General features: G+C 40.5%; 1 protein-coding gene across 3 annotated transcripts in view; it reads right to left on the bottom strand.

Moving 5' to 3' along the window:
* The window catches only part of SNAPC3 (small nuclear RNA activating complex polypeptide 3), a 45289-nt gene that overhangs the window by 15049 nt on the left and 10457 nt on the right, over positions 1-19783 (bottom strand). For all 3 annotated transcript variants that reach the window (XM_030294134.1, XM_030294136.1, XM_030294135.1), the window contains exons 3-4: positions 12432-12516; positions 8433-8537 (exon numbers count right to left, since the gene is read on the bottom strand). In XM_030294134.1, coding sequence (XP_030149994.1) covers positions 8433-8537; positions 12432-12516 — 190 coding nt within the window. The remainder of the gene's footprint in view (positions 1-8432; positions 8538-12431; positions 12517-19783) is intronic.

Raw genomic sequence — 19783 nt, 5'->3', positions numbered from 1 at the left:
CTTATAAAAGATCCCACAGAGCTCCCGAGCCCCTTCCGCCACGTGAGAAGTCTGAGACCTGGATGAGGGCTCTCACCTGACCATGCTGGCCCCAGAACTGTGATAGATAAGTTGCTCTTTATAAGCCACTCAGTAAGTGATATTTTGTTAAAGGAGCCAAAAGGGACTAAGACACTTGGCAATGAACTTTTTTAGTTTAAGGTAAAGTTATAATCAAAAGGCTATTAAAATGACATTAGCAAGAAGAACCTCTGGCATATAACTTCATCTAGCAGCACTGTGTTTTAAAATATCCTGGAAGTGGGGCGCCTGGGTGGCGCAGTCGGTTAAGCGTCCGACTTCAGCCAGGTCACGATCTCGCGGTCCGTGAGTTCGAGCCCCGCGTTGGGCTCTGGGCTGATGGCTCGGAGCCTGGAGCCTGTTTCCGGTTCTGTGTCTCCCTCTCTCTCTGCCCCTCCCCCGTTCATGCTCTGTCTCTCTCTGTCCCAAAAATAAATAAACGTTGAAAAAAAAAAAAAATATCCTGGAAGTTACCTCACTGAAGTCAAGCAATCTTTATACTCTCATGTTACAGACCCCAGAGGTTCAGGCTTATTGGTTTGGTTTGATGGGTAACTTCAGAACCTAATCAAACAAGGTAATTAGTACTAACTATATCCCAGATGCTTCATTAGTAACTATTCATTCAAAAGTACAACTCATGTATAGTAATATTGCAAGCAAACCTTATCAAAGTATATGACACATCTATTTTGGGAATCCAGAATACACACACTCTGAGGGGAGAGGTCAAGGTGGCAGAGCAGCATGGAAGTTCTCTGCTTCTCTCATCCCTCAAATGCAGCTAGATCAGCACCAAACCATTTTGCACACCTAGAAAACCGATCTGAGGATTAACACAACAATCTGCATAACTTGAGCCACAGAACTCGGCAGGTACACGGCATAGAGACGTGAAGTGGGGCAGAGAGAAGCCACAGAGGGCAGGGAGAACAGAGAAAGGGGGAACAGTCCAGGAAATACACTCTCCCAGAAAGTAGCTGGAGAGAGAGAAAGAGTGGCAACACCCACAACTGACTTAACAAGAAAGGGAGAGAGGAGAAAGGAGACGGTTTCAATTCCATCAGGACTCATAAACAAGGGAGGACAGCATCAGAAATCTCGCAGCCCATTACTTGGTGGTGCTCTGGTGGGAAGGGTGAGTCCTCAGGAGCAGGCAGAAAAGTCAGAGGGGTCCTTAGGCCACACGGGCAGAAGCAGTTCCCCTGCTAGGAGGGCATTTGGCAGAGGTCTCCGGCCTCCCCACAGGCGAAGGTCCCAGGGGACCCCAGAGAGCATAATTGCTGACACTGGAACAAAGACGCCAGGGTGTGGTGAAACCTGGCGCTGGTGTTGTGTTGTGATTTACCGTAATCCCTGAAATGCTGCTGCTATACAATCGTGAGAAATTTTTCTGGAGCGGGCTGGCACCTGGCCACAGTCTCTGGGCATCTGCAGCAGCGTGCTTGTGTGAATGTTCCTGAGTGGTGGGCCGGCACCTGGCCATTGCTCCATGAGATCCTCCTCTAGAGGGTGGGAGAGGACCGGAGTACCTGCCGGTCCAAGCCGCAGGGCTCTCAGAGGGAGGGGTTTGGAAACAGCCCTATTGGAGATAAAATTTGGGAGGGAGGTGCCGCCTGCAAGGCTGACAGCTTGGACACAGATAGTGTAGAAGCAGGGAGTGGACAGAGGCTGGAGACAAAGGAGTGGTGCTTAACTGCCAGTTGGTGAGAGCACAGAGTTCCTGAGTCAGAAACTGGGAAGCTGGGCATTCCATTTCACCTCTCCCACGCAAGCACATACATTCGTATATGCGCCACAACGATCCACCCCAGCAAGCTAAGCAGCACCACCTAATGGAGAACGGAGCCGTTAACCAAGCCCCGTCCAACTGCTCCAACCAAGCCCAAAAGGACAACCACAGGACTCTCCTCCTGCTTAGTGTATGGATTATAAAGTGGTTCATAGTTTGACCTCTAAGGGAAACTAGATGTAATTTCATTCTGTTCATTGGTCCATCTATTTGTGTTTTTTTGTTGTATTGGTTTGGTATTTGTAATTTCTTTTTTTGTCTTCTTATTCTGGGATACAGAAAAAGTTTTTTATTTTCCATTTTTATGTGAAATTAAAATTTTTTTCTACTATATTTATTTTTTAATTTACTTTTCTATTCTACTTTACCTTCAATTCATTTTATTCTATTTTATTTATTTTTAATTTTGAAACATTTTCTCACTTTTTCGTTTCTCTTATTTCCCTTTTTTCTCTATTCACTCAAGCTTCTTTCAACAAGCAGATGAAAACATACCTAGGATCTAGCTTCCTTTATTTGATTTTTTGTGTTGTTTTTAATATTTTTATTTTATTAACTTTTTCTTCCTCCAAAATGACAAAATGAAGGAACTGACCCCAAAAGAAAGAACAGGAAGGAAAGACAGCCAGAGACTTACTCAACACAGATATAAGCAAGAGTCTGAACTAGAATTTAGAATCACGATAATGAGAATACCAGCTGAGGTTGAAAAAAACAATTCCTTTCTACAGAGATAAAAGAAATAAAATCTAGTCAGAGTGAAATTAAAAACGCTATAATTGAGATGTGATCTTGAATGGATACCACAGCGGCAGGGATGAATGAAGCACAGCAGCAAATCAGCCAATGAGAAGAATTACAGCTAATAATGAAGAAGAAAAAAAAAAGGAAAACTAAGGTTAAAGAGCACAAGATAAGAATTAGAGAACTCAGTGACTCACTAAAAAGGAGTAACATCGGAATCATAGGAGTCCCAGAAGATGAAGAAAGAGAAAAAGGGTTAGGAGGTTTAGGTGAGCAAATCATAGCAGAAAACTTTCCTAACCTGGGAACAGACAACTTCCATTAGATTCAACAAAAACTGACCATCAACAAGGCATATCATAGTCAAATTCACAAAATACACAGATAAGGAAAGAATTATGAAAGCAGCAAGGGAAAAAAAGTCCTTCACCTACAAGGGAGGACAGATCAGGTTCACAGCAGACCTATCCACAGAATCTTGGCAGGCCAGAAAAGAGTGAAAGGATATATTCAATGTGCTGAATCAGAAAAATATGCAGCCAAGAATTCTTTATCCAGCAAGCCAGTCATTCAAAATAGAAGGAGAGATAAAAGAGTTTCCCAGACAAACAAAAAGTTAAGGAGTTCGTGATCACTAACCCAGCCCTGCAAGGAATTCTAAGGGGGACTCTCTGAGGGGAAAAAAGAAATAACAAAAAAGACCAAAAGCAACAAAGACTAAAAAGGACCAGAGAACACCACCAGAAACTCCAACTCTACAGGCAACACAATGACAATAAATTCAGATTTTTCAATATTCAATCTAAATGTCAATGGACTAAACACTCCAATCAAACGGCACAGGGTAACAGAATGGATAAGAAAACAAAATCCATCTATGTGCTGTTAACAAGAGACTCACTTTAGACCTAACAACACCTTCAGATTGAAAGTAAGGGGTTGAAGAACCATCTATCATGCTAATGGTCACCAAAAGAAAGTGGGAGTAGCCACACTTATATGAGACAATCTAGATTTTAAAATAAAGAATGTAACAAGAGATGAAGGATACTGTATCATAATTAAGGAGTCTACCCACCAATTAGAACTAATAATTGTAAACATTTATGCCCCCAATGTGAAACACCCAAATATATAAATCCATTAATCACAAACATAAAGAAACTCACTCAGGGGTGCCTGGGTAGTGCAGTCAGTTAAACATCCAACTTTGGCTCAGGTCATGATCTCATGGTTTGTGAGTTCGAGCCCCACATCAGGCTCTATGATGACATCTCAAAGCCTGGAACCTGCTTCAGATTCCGTGTCTCTTTCTCTTTCTGCCCCTCCCCCGCTTGAGCTTTGTCTCTCTCTCTCTCTCAAAAATAAACATTAAAAAAAGGAAAAAAAGAAACTCATCGATAATACCATAATGGTAGGGGGCTTTAACACCCCACTTACAACAATGGACAAATCATCTAAGCAGAAAATCAACAAGGAAACAATGGCTTTGAATGACACACTGGACCAAATGGACTTAACAGATATATTCAGAATATTTCATCCTAAGCAGCAGAATATACATTCTTCTCCAATGCACATGGAACATTCTGCAGAACAGACCACATACTGGGACACAAATCAACCCTCAACACGTGCAAAATGATCAAGATCATACTGTGCATATGTTCAGACCACAATGCTATGAAACTCGAAATCAACCACGGGAAAAAATTTGGAAAGGCAATGAATACTTGGAGACTAAAGAACATCCTACTAAAGAATGAATGGGCTAACCAAAAAGTTAAAGAGGAAATTAAAAAGTACATGGAAGCCAATGAAAAGAATAACACCATAGCCCAAAACTTGTGGGATGCAGTAAAGCCAGTCATAAAAGGGAAGTATATGAGCAATCCAGGACCTCCTAAAGAAGGAAGAAAGGTCTCAGATACACAACCTAACCTTACAACTTAAAAAGCTGGAAAAAGAACAGCAAATAAGACCCCAAACCAGCAGAGGACAGGAAATAATAACGATTAGAACAGAAACCAATTCTACTGAAACCGAAAAAACAGTAGAACAGATCAATGAAACCAGGAGACAGTTCTTTGAAAGAATTAACAAAATTAATAAACCACTAGCCAGTTTGATCAAAAAGAAAAAGGACCCAAATAAATAAAATCAAGAATGAAAGAGGAGAGATCACAACCAACACAGCAGAAATAAAAACAATAATAAGAGAATGTTATGAACAATTATATGCCAATAAAATGGGCAATCTGGAGGAAATCAACAAATTCCTAGAAACATATACACTACCAAAACTGAAACAGGAAGAAATAGAAAATTTGAACAAACCCATAAACAGTAAAGAAATTGAATTAGTAACCAAAATTCTCCCCAAAAAACAAGAGTCTAGGGCCAAATGGCTTTCCAGGGGAATTCTACAAAACATTTAATGAAGAGTTAACCCTATTCTTTTGAAGCTGTTCCAAAATATAGAAATGGGAGGAAAACTTCCAAACTCATTCTATGAGGCCAGCATTACCTTGATTCCAAAACCAGAAAGACCCCACCAGAAAGGAGAACTACAGACCAATTTCCCCGATGAACATGGATGTAAAAATTCTCAACAAGATACTAGCCAACTGGATCCAACCATACATTAAAAGAATTATTCACCATGATCAAGTGGGATTTACACCTGGGATGCAGGGCTAGTTCAACATCTGCAAATAAATCAATGTGGTACCTCACATTAATAAAAGAAAGGACAAGAGCCACATGATCCTCTCAATAGATGCAGAGAAAGCATTTGACAAAACACGACATCCTTCATAAAAACCCTCAAGAAGGTAGGGGTAGATGGATCACACCTCAAGATCATAAAAGCCATATACGAAAGACCACTGATATCATCCTCAATGGGCAAAAACTGAGAGCTTTCCCCCTAAGGTCAGGAACAAGACAGGGATGTCCACTCTCTCCACTGGTATTCAACATAGTATTGCAAGTCCTAGCCTCAGCAATCAGACAACAAAAAGAAATTAATTTTTTTTTTTTTTCAAATTTTATTTATTTTTGGGACAGAGAGAGACAGAGCATGAACGGGGGAGGGGCAGAGAGAGAGGGAGACACAGAATCGGAAACAGGCTCCAGGCTCCGAGCCATCAGCCCAGAGCCCGACGCGGGGCTCGAACTCACGGACCGCGAGATCGTGACCTGGCTGAAGTCGGATGCTTAACCGACTGCGCCACCCAGGCGCCCCAACAAAAAGAAATTAAAGGCACCTAAATTGGCAAGGAGGAAGTCACACTTTCACATTTCACAGATGACATGATACTCTATATGGAAAACCCAAAAGATTCCACCAAAAAAATTGCTAGAACTGATGCATGAATTCAGCAAAGTTGCAAGATATTAAATCAATGCACAGAAATCGGTTGCCAATAATGATGTAGCAGAAAGAGAAATAATCAAGGAATCAATCCCATGTACTGTTGCACCAAAAACCATAAAATAACTAGAAATACACCTAACCAAAGAGGTGAAAAATTTATACACTAAAAACTACAGAAAGTGTATGAAAGAAACTGAAGAAGACACAAAAAAATGGAAAATTATTCCATGCTATGGGTTGGAAGAACAAATACTGTCAAAATGTTGATACTACCCAAAGCAATCTACATAGTCAATGCAATCCCTATCAAAATAGCAGCAGCATTCTTCATAGAGCCAGAACAAACAATCCTAAAATCTGTATGGAACCAGAAAAGACCCCGAACAGCCAAAGCCATCCTGAAAATGAAAACCAAAGCTGGAGGCATCACAATTCCGGACTTCAAGATGTATTACAAAGCTGTAATCATCAAGACAGAATGGTACTGGCACAAAAACAGACATATACATCAATGGAACAGAATAGAAAACCCTGAAATGGAGCCACAAACATACGGCCACAATGTTTGACAAAGCAGAACAGAATATCCAAAGGAATAAAGACAGTCTCTTCAGCAAATGGTGCTGGGAAAACTGGACAGCGACACGCAGAAGAATGCACCTGAATCATTTTCTTACAAAATGGATGAAAGACCTAAACGTAAGACAAGAAGCCATCAAAATCCTAGAGGAGAAAACAGGCAAAAATCTCTTCGACTTAGCCCGCAGAAACTTCTTACTCAACACATCTCTGGAGGCAAGGGAAACAAAAGCAAAAATGAACATACCTCATCAAGATAAAAATCTTCTGCACGACAAAGGAAACATTCAGCAAAACTAAAAGACAACCGATGGAATGAGAGAAGATATTTGCAAATGACTTATCAGATAAAGGGTCAGTATTCAAAATCTACAGAGAACTTCTCAAACTCAACACCCCAAAAACAAATAATCCTGTGAAGATAGGGCAAAAGACATGAACAGACACTTTTCCGAAGAAGACATCCAGATGGCCAACTGACACATGAAAAAATGCTTATCACTCATCATCAGGGAAATACAAATGAAAACCACCATGAGATACAACCTCACACCTGTCAGAAGGGCTAACATCAACAACTCAGACAACAACAGATGTTGGCCAGGATGTGGAGAAAGAGGATCTCTTTTGCATTGTTGGTGGGAATGCAAACTGGTGCAGCCACTCTGGAAAACAGGGTGGAGGTTCCTCAAAAAATTAAAAACAGAACTACCCTACAACCCAGCAATGGCACTACTAGGTATTTATCCAAAGGATACAGATGTGCTGTTTCGAAAGGGCACATGCACCCCAATGTTTATAGCAGCGCAATTGACAATAGCCAAAGTAAGGAAAGAGCCCAAATGTCCATTGACAGATGAATGGATAAAGAAGATACACACACACACACACACACACACACAATGGAGTATTACTCAGAAATCAAAAAGAATGAAATCTCACCATTTGCAACAAGGTGGATGGAATGAGAGTGTATTATGCTAAGCGAAATTACAGAAAGTCAATTATCATATGACTTCACTCATATATGGAATCTAAGACACAAAACAGATGAATATAAGGGAAGGGAAGCAAAAATAATATAAAAACAAGGAAGGGACAAAACACAAGAGACTCTTAGAGAACAAACTGAGGGTTGCTGGAGTTGTGGGGGGGGTGGGCTAAATGGGCAAGGGGCATTAAGGAACACACTTGTTGGGATGAGCACTGGGTGTTATACACAGGGACTGGAATCTACTGGAATCTACTACTGAAATCATTAAGGCACTATATGCTACCTAACTTGGATGTAATTTTAAAAACCAATAAATAGAGAAAGAAAATTAAAAAGGGGTAACTCAAAACTCCAGAAATCAGAAAGGAGACTCACACCATCGTCCTCAGCCAAGATCCCTGGTCATATTCCACCAGTGTCCTTGGCTCACTTCCCTACTATGGTCACAAAAAAGTCAAAACTTCACAGCTTTCTACCCAAATACATCTCGTGTGCTTACTACTAAAACCTAATAAAATAAATGTCTGTGTTCTGATACTACAAAAATTAAAAAAAACACAAAACTAAAAAAACAACTCCCTCAATAATTCATATAATTAGAATCACTGAAGATTTGCATATACTTTCAGTTGCTTCCAGTGCAGCAATTAGGTATACATTCCAGTGTTATAACTGTAATCCCCTTAAGAGATTATTTGAAATTTGACCTTATTCATGATAATTCTTATTAAAACAAGAAACCAAGGATATAGGCAGGATGTCCGATAAAGCAGCATATGTTTCATTTATTTTGAGCCCTAAGGATTGTGACTCTTCAAATAATGAAACCCTTTGACAAAAGTCAACCATATTATCTGCAAAATTCAAAAGATTTTACTACTGACCTTATGAAATATAACGGGGTACAAGATATTCACAGATAGGATAAGCTCCCCTTCTTCAACCATGTCTGCTGGGTTTTCAGGCTTTTTTCCTATGGCATGTGACTCCTGAAGGAGAAAAACGAGTAAGAGACCTTAAAAATCAGACACTGTGACATAGGTAAGAGGCAGTATGGAACAACAGCCATCAGCAAGAGCTGGAGTCAGACGGCCCTGAGTCTGACTCTTAATTTTACTTTAAGAAAATTGTTAAAAATCTCTCTAGGCTTTAGTTTCCTCTTCTGTAAAAAACCAGAAAATACTCAATTTATAGAAGTATTGCTGGGAGTGTGTACATAAAGCATCTGACAATGCTTGGCACTAAGTGCTTAGCCACTGATGATAAAACAGGAGCGATCGACGAATGTTGGTACAACACTGGCATTTACAGTTGCTAACGCTTTTACATACCCCCTCTCATATCACTATGAACGCTTATTTGACAGAGTATGCACAGAGACTCAGATTTAATCATGCTGAATCAGCAAGTTAAGATGCAAATACATGTCTATTTAGCTCTAAAACCAACGCTGTCTTGCTTTTTACAACATTATCACATCTTTAATACCTTACACGCTCTATTATGTGTGTGCAGTAACTACAGAACAGAGGCCACCAGGGTGGACTAGTTAAGAAGTACAAAAATAAGAGGGAGTGATGTTAAACAAAATGGCATAGTAGGCAGCTCTGGGGGTCAGTCCTTCCACCAAAGCAACCAATAAGATGGAGAGAGACTGGAATTAACTATTTTGGAACTCTGGAAAGTGATCGGTCAGTTACATCCACTAGGGAAGCGTCTGATGAGAAAACAAGCCACTGATCTTTCACAAGTAAGCACAGGGTACAAACCAGCTCCCATCCCCATTCCTTAGCTCCACCGCAGGTGTGGAAATAGTGGCCTGTGTTCCTGGAACAGATGGCTGATGTCATATGACAAGCTGTGGGGACCCTGTTCTCCCAAAACTAGGTGTTTTGGTTGGTCTGGTGATGGCCTGATGCCCACACTAGCCTTGGTGTTGAGCGTCCTGCCAGCAGTGGCTTCCCACAGCAGCGGCTACTAGAACATTTAGAGACAGGGCCTTCCCCCCACCCCCCCATTTGTGGAGGCAGACATTTAAGGAAATCTTCAACAGGTCACCGGCTGCCCACAGAGGTAATGAAACAGAAATATCCATAAACACACACAACAAGGAATACACACATTGAGAAAAGTTTGGAAAAGTCATAGATAGCTCCAACCCTCAACAAGTAAAAAATTACATTCAGAATGTCCAGGTACCCATAGAAACTTATAAAGCACACACACACAAAAAAAAACAAGAAAATATGTCACATTCAAAGAAAAAAAAAAAGAATCTGACAAAAACCATCCTTGAGGAAGCCCAGATATTGAAATTACTGGTCAAAAATGTTAAATCAACAGTCTTTTAAATGCACTCAATAAGCTAAATGAAACCCCAAACAACTAAAGGAAATCAGGTTCCTCAGTAAGATTAGCAGGTATTTTCTCACAGAAACCATGGAGATAAGGGAGTAGGACAACATATTTTAAAACATGAGAGAGAGAGAGAGAGAGAGAGAGAGAGAGAGAGAGAGGGGAAGGAAAACAAAAACCATTAAGCAAGAATTCTATACCTGGCAAATATCCTTCAATAATGAAAGAAAAATTAAGGACATTTTCCGATTAAAAAAAAAAAGAAAGATGAAGGAGTTCATTGCTAGTAGACTTGCCATATAGAAATGCTAAAGAGAAAGAGAGAAAGAGAGAAAGAGAGAGAGAGAGAGAGAGAGAAAGAGAAGTAGGGCTCACCCGAAGTGGGACTCATGTTCACCTGATGCGGGCTCGAGCCCACCCGAAGTGGGGTTCATGCTCACCCGATGTGGGACTCGAACTCACGAACCACAAGCAAGATCATGACCTGAAATCAGATGCTTAATGACTGAGCCACCCAGGTGCCCACACTTAATCAAATTTTAAAACTTTTGCGTATCAGAGGGCACTATCTAGAGAGTGAAAAGACAACCTGTAGAATGGGAGAAAATATTTTTAAAATCACACATATGGTAAGGGTCTAGTATCCAGAATATGCAAAGAACTCTTACAACTCAACAACAAAGAAACAACCCAATTAAAAAACTAGTGAAGAACTTGAATAGACATTCTCCAATGAAGATATATAGAGAGCCGACTGGCACATAAAAAGATGCTGAACATCACTTATCACCTGGGAAATGCATAACCATAATGAGATACCACTTTAGGTCCACTAGGATGGCTACTCTCAACAAAACAAAACAAAACAAAACACCCAGAAAATAACAAATGCTAAAGAGGATGTGGAGAAACTAGAATCTTTGTGCATTGCTGGTGGGAATGTAAAATGATGCAGCTCCTTTGGAAAACAGTTTGGTGGTTCCTCAAAATGTTAAGCCTAGAATTACCTTATGACTGAGCAATTCCACTCCCAGGTATGTACTGAAAAGAAATGAAAATGGACTCAAACAGATACCTGTATATTCATGTTCACAGCAGCATTATTACAATAGGTAAGAAGTGGAAATATGCCAAATGTCCATCAAAAGATAAATAGATGGGGGCACCTGCGTGACAGTCGGTTGAGCATCTGACTCTTGATTTCAGCTCAGGTCATGGGCTTGAGGCTCATGTTATCAAGCCCTGCTTTGGGCTCTGTGATGATGGCAAGAAGCCTGCTTGGGATTCTCTCTCTCTCGCTCTCTCTCTCTCTCTCTCTCTCTCCCTCTTCCTCTCCCTCTCTCCCCCTCCTCTGCTCACGCACACTTGTGCTCTCTCTCAAAAATAAATAAACTTAAAAAAGGATGAACAGATTAAAAAAAAGTGGTATATCCATACAATGGAATACTATTCAGTCAAAAAAAAAGAATGAAGTCCTGATACCTATAACACACAGATAAACCTTTGAATCAATATACTAAGTAAAATATGCTGAACACAAAAGGACAAATATTGCATGATCCCACTCATATGAGGTATCTAGAATAGGCAAATTCACAGACACAGAAAGTAGAATAAAGGTTCAGGGCTGGGGGAAAGGAAAATGGGGAGTTCCTTGCTCAGTATAGAATTTGTTTGAGGTGATGAAAAAGTTCTAGAAATAGTAAGAGATACCCAACACAGTGAATGTATTTAATGTCACTTAAACTGAACATTTGAAAATGGTTAAAATAGTAAGATTTAGGGGCGCCTGGGTGGCTCAGTCGGGTAAGCAGCCGACTTCAGCTCAGGTCATGATCTCACGGTCCGTGAGTTCAAGCCCCGCGTCGGGCTCTGTGCTGACAGCTTAGAGCCTGGAGCCTGTTTCAAATTCTGTATCTCCCTCTCTCTGACCCTCCCGTGTTCATGCTCTGTCTCTCTCTGTCTCAAAAATAAATAAATGTTAAAAAAAAAAAATTAAAAAAAAAATAGTAAGGTTCATGTTACTCAAATTTTACAATAAAAATATACATGGGAGAGAAAACAGATGCCCTTATGTACTATAATGTGCCCAACACAGCATCTGACACACAGTAGGTCCTCAAGAATATGTACTGAATAAAACCATCATGTCTACTAACACTTAATTCCTCACTACTCCGCATCTTAAATTTTTCTGACGGTTTACATTAAGAGCTGGTAGATTAAGGAAGAATGTGGTGAAATAAAAATCCGGAGCAGAACAAAAGTATCAGGAATAGGGTGATGAAAAGGCATGAAGTTAGCCTAACACACAGAGCAAGACTAAGCTAAAAGCAAAAATAAAGGCAGAGATCTGAAAGACCCAGGTATGGGTCTGTTTCTCCTACCAGTTCCCAGTCCCAATGAGGTTTCTCCAGTTTGTTTTCAACTAAGCATATCCAATAGAAAGCCACCACGGAGACACCACTTACGCCTAATGACACAGTTCATCGTTTCACGGGAAAAGGTGCAAAAGAGGAGACTCTTACCATCTCGTAAGCAAAGGTTTCTTGCCTGCAAACCCGATCTATTGTTATGGTTTCTTCCCGCTGTTCCAGAAGCCTCTTTCTAACCCTGCCAGAGACACAAGAAAAATCAAACTTCAATATTCTTTACTGAGTCTTCCAAGGTATCTTCAACACTCAACTTTTATTTTGAAGTAATGTCAGACTTAAAGAGAAGCTGTTAAATTAGTACAGAGAGTCCCCTACACCTCTCACTAGGTTTCCCTATGTTAATGCCTTATATGATCAGAGAGTAATTGTCAAGATCAGAAAATTAACATTAATACAGCATTATTAACTGTAAGTCTTTTTCGAATTTCACAAACTTCTTTTTTTTTTATTTTTTAAATTTTTTATTTTTTCAACGTTTATTTATTTTTTGGGACAGAGAGAGACAGAGCATGAACGGGGGAGGGGCAGAGAGAGAGGGAGACACAGAATCAGAAACATGCTCCAGGCTCTGAGCCATCAGCCCAGAGCCCGACGCGGGGCTCGAACTCCCGGACCGCGAGATCGTGACCTGGCTGAAGTCGGACGCTTAACCGACTGCGCCACCCAGGCGCCCCGAATTTCACAAACTTCTAAACGTGATGCCTTTTTTCTGCTGCCAGGATCCTCTGTAGGACACTGCGCTGCATTTCTTGCTTCTCCTTTCCCTCCAGGTGGCTGCAGTTCCTCAGTTTTTCTTGCCGTTCATAATCTTGACACTTTTGAAGAGCACCGCTCAGTTACTTTGTAGAATATCCTTGAATTCGCACTGACTACTGTCTACTCACAATTAGAGTAAGGTTGTACATTTGGGGCAAGAATACCACAAGAATGATATCCTCACGGTATCACACCAAGAAGTTCATGGTGTCGATATTCACATGTCTTGTTACTGGGGAGGCTGCCCTTGGTTAAGTTCCTATCTGCCCGATTCCTACGCTAAAGAGATACTTTATTTTCCTTTGTAGTTGCTGAGTATTTAGGGGGAGATCCTTTGAAACCATGCAAATCTTGTTTCTCCTAGAACTTTCACCCAGGAATTTTAGCATTCAAAAGGAGATTTTGTCTGGGGCGCCTGGGTGGCTCAGTTGGTTAGCGACCGACTTCAGCTCAAGTCATGATCTTGCAGTTTGTGAGTTTGAACCCCGTGTCGGGCTCTGTGCTGACAGCTCCGAGCCTGGAGCCTGCTTTGGATTCTGTGTCTCCTGCTCTCTCTGCCCCTCCTCTGCTCATGCTCTGTCTCTCTCTCTCTCAATAATAAATGTTAAAAAAAATTAAAAAAAAATTTTGTCTGCACATATATTACTGTGGAATATGCCTCGTGGTGATTCTCTATTTCCCTCCTTCTACATTTATTCACTGGCATTATGAGAAAGACCAGTCTCTTTTCTCCCATTTATTTGGTCATTTATAGTAACACGAACTCATATTTGTTTCATTCTGTAGGTTAGTACCTAGTTAACTAATATCTAATTAAATTACTCTGCTGATCAAACTGTGGCCATCAGGAACTCCTTCAAGTTGGCTCCCGTTCTTTCAACAAACCCTCATCCTTTTTTTGGCATTTCCTTACTTTCTAGCACCATAAGATGCTCAAGGCTCACCTGGAATCAACTCCTAAGAGCCCCACAGAGACTGTGAGCTGAGCGCTGGGTGTTTTCAATGCCACTGCCATCAGTGCTTCCAAACCTCTCAGCGGAGAGAGGCAGAAAACATGCAGATGTGTATTATCCCACGCATGTACAAACATCTGCATTTCTGTATTTTTCTATCTGGTACATATTTAACCATGAGTTTATACCGACACTCTAATCTCAAACAAAACTCAGAGGGCTCATTTTAGCCCTCAACCTTTCCTTGTAACTTCTTTCTCCACGGGTGAGAAACCCGGCTCCCATTACCCATTAATTAATTCACTTATTTGTTCAAGCCTAGAAAACACAGTTTCAGAATCACTAAGTCATGAACAGTACTTTTTGTTTTTAGCCTTGCAACACTGAATCAAGCTACGCTTCTGCAGGACTTAGGTCAGTTCTTTCTTCCTCATTCTCTTCAGTGTTGTCATCTGTGACACAGCGTCATTTGTTAGTTTTTGTGCTCTATTTTGGGTCCCCCCAAATAACTCACATCCTGGCTGGGTTTTTTTTTTTTTTTTTTTTTCAACGTTTGTTTAATTTTTTTGGGACAGAGAGAGACACAGCATGAATGGGGGAGGGGCAGAGAGAGAGGGAGACACAGAATCAGAAACAGGCTCCAGGCTCTGAGCCATCAGCCCAGAGCCCGACGCGGGGCTCGAACTCACGGACCGCGAGATCGTGACCTGGCTGAAGTCGGACGCTTAACCGACTGCGCCACCCAGGCGCCCCCTGGCTGGTTTTAATTGATTGCTTTGGAGACAGGTAAAGGATAGGTGAGACCTCACTATGGTCCTAACGGTCAGAGTTATAGGTACATATAATGTGTTTACACACACACACACCCGAAGAAGCACCATTCCCTCCTCATCCCTACTAACTTGTTCCCATTCCTTCCTTACTTCCCACCCCTTTCCCACCCACCCCTTGTAGGCAACCAATCTCTACAGTTGTGGTTTATGCTTTCCATTTGTTTTGTTCAAATAAGCAAATATCTGTGTATTTTCTTAAATTTTGTGGGGCACCTGGGTGGCTCAGTCAGTTAAGCGTCCAACTCTTGGTTTCAGCTCAGGTCATGATCTCACAGTTTGTGAGTTTGGCCCCACATCGGGCTCCGAACCGACAGTGCAGCCTGCTTGGGATTCTCTCTCTGTCTCCCTCTCTCCCTCCCTCTCTCCCCTCCCCCACTCACCCTCTCTCTCTCAAAAAAAAAAAAAAATCTTTTTCTATCAGAGTTCAATTTAGGAGGAAAAAAACCTACACGGTAATTAGAACAGAGAAAGCTTAATCTAAGGAAGTATTAACTTTAACAGATGATTAGAGTAGTGATTAGTAAGTAAGAAGTAAAGAACTGCAGAATATAGGCATAGCATACATAAGGAGCATCATGTCCTCTGGGCTGAGACAGAGTGCCCAAGAAGTCTTCCTTTTCTCCCCGCAGGACTGAGATGCACAGTTTGTTAAAGAGGCCATGGCTGTGACTCCCTGAAGGGCAGAGAAAGTTGCTATGGTGCTCCAGCAGCAGAACTGCGGGAAATGCAGGGTACGAGGAGGAGCTGCACAGGGGAAACATGAAGGTGGGTGGAGGGGCAGGGAACAGTGCTGGGCAATGGGAGCTACTGACAGCCAGGTGCTGTGCGCCCTGAACAGCGGCCCAGCAAGCAAAACCCTTCCCTCTTGCAAAGTCTCTTCTGCACTTTTACTGACAAAGCTTAACAATGTGCCAGTTGGCCAAGGATAAGGACCAAGGCCCATTTTTACAGAGAAGGCAAAAAAAAAAAGGCAAGTTTATAGATGAGAGCCAACAAACTGACACCTGGCAAACTGAGTTTTTACATAAAAGGTGGCATATGCTTTGGGACTTTGTTTTTTGTTTTTGTTTTTGTTTTTAATAAAGTTTATTTGAGAGAGAGAGCAAGAGAGAGCACACGTGGGGGCGGGGGGGGGGGGCAGAGAGAGAGAGAAGAGAGGGAATCCTAAGCAGGATCCTATCAGTGCAGAGCCCCAACTCAGGGCTTAATCTCATGAACTGTGAGATCATGACCTGAGCATCACCTACTGAGCCACCCAGGCGTCCCATGGGGCTTTGCTTTTTTCATGTAACAGTATCTCCTAGAAACTATGCTATCAGTTCATCCTTCCTCAGCCTTTAGTATAGCTGCACAACACTTAACTGTATGGATGTCCTATGGTTTGTTCAACACTCTCCTATGTATATATTTAGGGCATTTCTAATATTTTGCAATTATAAACAATGCAACAATATAAACAAACAATAAATAACCCCGTACATATTGTATTTTCATACTGTTGGAGGTGTAGCTCCAGTAGAGACTGCTTAAAAGTAGGATCGCTTGGGTCACAAGGTAAGCACCTATGTCCTTTTTGTTACACATTCCCAAATTGCCCTAGAGAAGGCTTGTAGCAGTCTGCATTTCCATCAGCAATGTACAAAAATGCCCATTTCTCCATGGCCTCATCAAAAGAATACATATTTTTAAATGTGTGCCAGTCTGATAGGTGAGAAAAAATATTGTCATTTTAATTTGCATTTCTCTAATTACGAATATAAGTATTTTTCAGGGCGCCTGGGTGGCTCAGTCGGTTAAGTGTCAGACTTCAGCTCAGGTCATAACCTCACAGTTCGTGGGTTCAAGCCCCACATCGGGCTCTGTGCTGACAGCTCAGAGCCTGGAGCCTACTTTGGATTCTGTGTCTCCCTCGGTCTCTGTCCTCCCTCCGCCGCTCACACTCTGTCTCTCAAAAATGAATAAACATTAAAAAAATTTTTAAAGCACTGCATTTACCAAATTATTTAAGTTTTTGTCTTGTTGCTAAATTCAGCTTTATAGGTGAAACCTGTAGTTTCAAATTAAAATCTTTACTGCCATTGCAGAGGTCAAAGCATTTAAAAAATAAATAACTGTTATCATGATGTTTAGTATTCCTATCCAAAAGAGGACATCTTTCAATGTTTAAGTCTTTTTCCAAATCTTCCCAGAATGTTTTAAAAATTTCCTTACCTAACTTTTACACATTTCTTATAAATTTATTCCTACATAGTCTTCCTTTTGACTATTATAAATGGGATTTTCTCCATCATTATGTCCCCTAATTGTTTGTATATATGAAAGCTACTTTTTTATAATTATCAATTTTGTATCCTGCTCTTATACTAAATTCTTGTTTTTCTTGTTTCTTTGTTTTAGCATTGATTTCTTTCAAATTTTTCAGGTATACTATTGTATCACTGGCAGATACAGTTAGTGTTTCTTCTTTATCTACTCTTATCCCTCTACTATTTCAAACTTTTTCATTATTATAATATTTGTTATGGTGATCTGTCATCAGCGATTACAACTTGCTGAAAGCTCAAATTTTAGCATTTTTTACCAATAGGTATTTACTTGAAATAGGTACTTTTTTACACATTAAACTACTGCACATTTAATAGACTATAGTGTAAATATAACTTTGATATGCACTGGGAAACCAAAAAAAATTCATTTGACTCGCTTTATTGCAATGTTTGCTTTATTGTGGTGGTCTGGAATTGCCCCACAAGATCTCCAAGGCATGCGTGTATTTAATGAAAGTTTTAAAATTTCCAGGTAGGGGGTCTGACTCTTGATTTCGTCTCAGGTCATGATCTCACAATTCATGAGTTCAAGCACTGCATCAGGCTTGGATCCTCTGTCTCTCTTCTCTCTCTCTCAAAAATAAACAAGCACAAAAACAATTTGGTGGGGCAGCACATGGGTGGCTCAGTCAGTTGAGCATCCAACTTCAGCTCAGGTCATGATCTCATAGTCCAACAGTTCAAGCCCCACATCAGGCTTGCTGCTGTCAGCCTGTCAGTGCTCAGCCCGCTTCAGATCCTCTAGTTCCCTTCCGATGCCCCTTCCCCACTTGTGCTCTCCCATAACTTAACTAACTAAATTTTAATTTCCAGGTAGGTTGGCCTGATTTTTGTTTTTGTTAGTAAGCTCTAGTTTTGTCATGTTGCTATAAAAGTGTTGTTTACAGTAAAATTTCTACTTTATGGATGTTACTGATGTTTTCTTTGTGATCTAATATACAAACAACTTTTTTGAGTACACCACGTCGTCTTTTCCATCAGGTTATAAATTTTAAGTACAGATCTCCATAAAATACAGCCTATTATGTTGTTGAGAGCTTTTCTCCTTTTTTTTTTTTTTTTTTAACCATTTGTTATTAAAGTGTCCTATTGTTAGTGTGTTTAACTATGCATTTTGCATCTCCTATAGTTTTGTTCTATAAAGTTGATTGCTGTATTATTTTTTTCTTAGTATTTTTAAAGTTTAAATTTATTTTCAGAGAGACAGAGACAGCATGAACGCAGGAGGGGCAGAGAGAGGGAGAAAGACAGAGAATCCAAAGCAGGCTCCGCGCTGCCAGCACATAGCCTGATGTGGGGCTCAAACTCACGAACCATGACCTGAGCCAAACTCAAAAGGCAAACACTTAACCAACTGAGCCACCCAGATGCCCCTGATTGCTGTATTATTTGATATGTGTGTATACACACATATATTTGTGAATATATATTTCGTAAGTATCCTATCTTAATTGGAGTTTGTGGCTTATAGCATTAAGAAGTGTCCTTTGTTGGAGCGCCTGGGTGGCTGAAGTCAGTTAAGCCCCTGACTTCAGCTCAGGCCATGATCTCATGGTTTGTGGGTTCAAGCCCCATGTCCTCGGGGCTCTGTGCTGACAGCAGGCTAGAGCCTGCTTCAGATTCTGTGTCCCTCTCTCTCTGCCCCTCCCCGGCTCACATGCTCTCTCTCAAAAATAAACATTAAAGAAAAAAAAAAGTGTCCTTTGTCACATTTAATGCGCTAGGGCTTGAATTCAATTTGCCTTGTATCAGAACAGCTATACCTGTTCAATTTCTCTTTTCATTTATCTGTAATATTTTTGTCCAATCCTTTATTTTTCTCTGAATCACTTTATTTTACATATGTCTGTTGTCTCCACAAGGTTTTTGTTTTGTGAGCCAAGTCTAAACCCCTTTTAACAGGTTGTAGAGAACTGATGCTTTTGGTTTCAATTATATCACATTTTCTAATTATATGTATTTTATGATATTAGCTGTTGTGTTCATTGGGAGATGTGTATTTTTGCTTGTCTGTGTTTTAAAAATTGAGGAGGGTTTGGCACTTATTTTTGTTCCAGTGGTTACCTCTGTACTTACATATATTTTAATACCCTTCGTTACCCATTGCCTTATTTAATATTTTACTAAATTTGCCAAGTTTTTCATCAGTATTTTTTAAAATCACTTACTGCCTACACATTATCTTCTTCCTCTTTTCTTATCCCATTGTTTTAGCTACAATCTTCTAATCTGTTACAACATACAACACTTGTACATTAGCCTTCTGCCTGTATCCTTCCTCTATCAGTCCTCTGGTGAAAATTTCCCACTCATCATTTGGTTGGACGAAGTTCATCCTTTAGTATATTCCTCAGAAATGGCTGGTGGGTGAGTAATTATCCAAGATTTTGTACATTACAATTCTTTTTCTATAGCCTCAATATGGAAGGACATTTCAACTGGATAGAAAATCCTTTCACTGAGCTTTTAAAAAAATCCTGCTCAGCTGCTGTCTTCTTTGTAAAATTCATGTCATCCTAATTCTTTCGCCTTTGTGCGTTATGTGTTCTTTTTGCCTAGAAGCCTTAATGGTTTTA

The sequence above is a fragment of the Lynx canadensis genome, chromosome D4 (genome assembly GCF_007474595.2).
Source record: "Lynx canadensis isolate LIC74 chromosome D4, mLynCan4.pri.v2, whole genome shotgun sequence".
NCBI classification, from domain to species: Eukaryota; Metazoa; Chordata; class Mammalia; order Carnivora; family Felidae; genus Lynx; species Lynx canadensis.
Note: the sequence above shows the minus strand (reverse complement) of the source record. Positions and strands in the feature narration are given on the sequence as shown.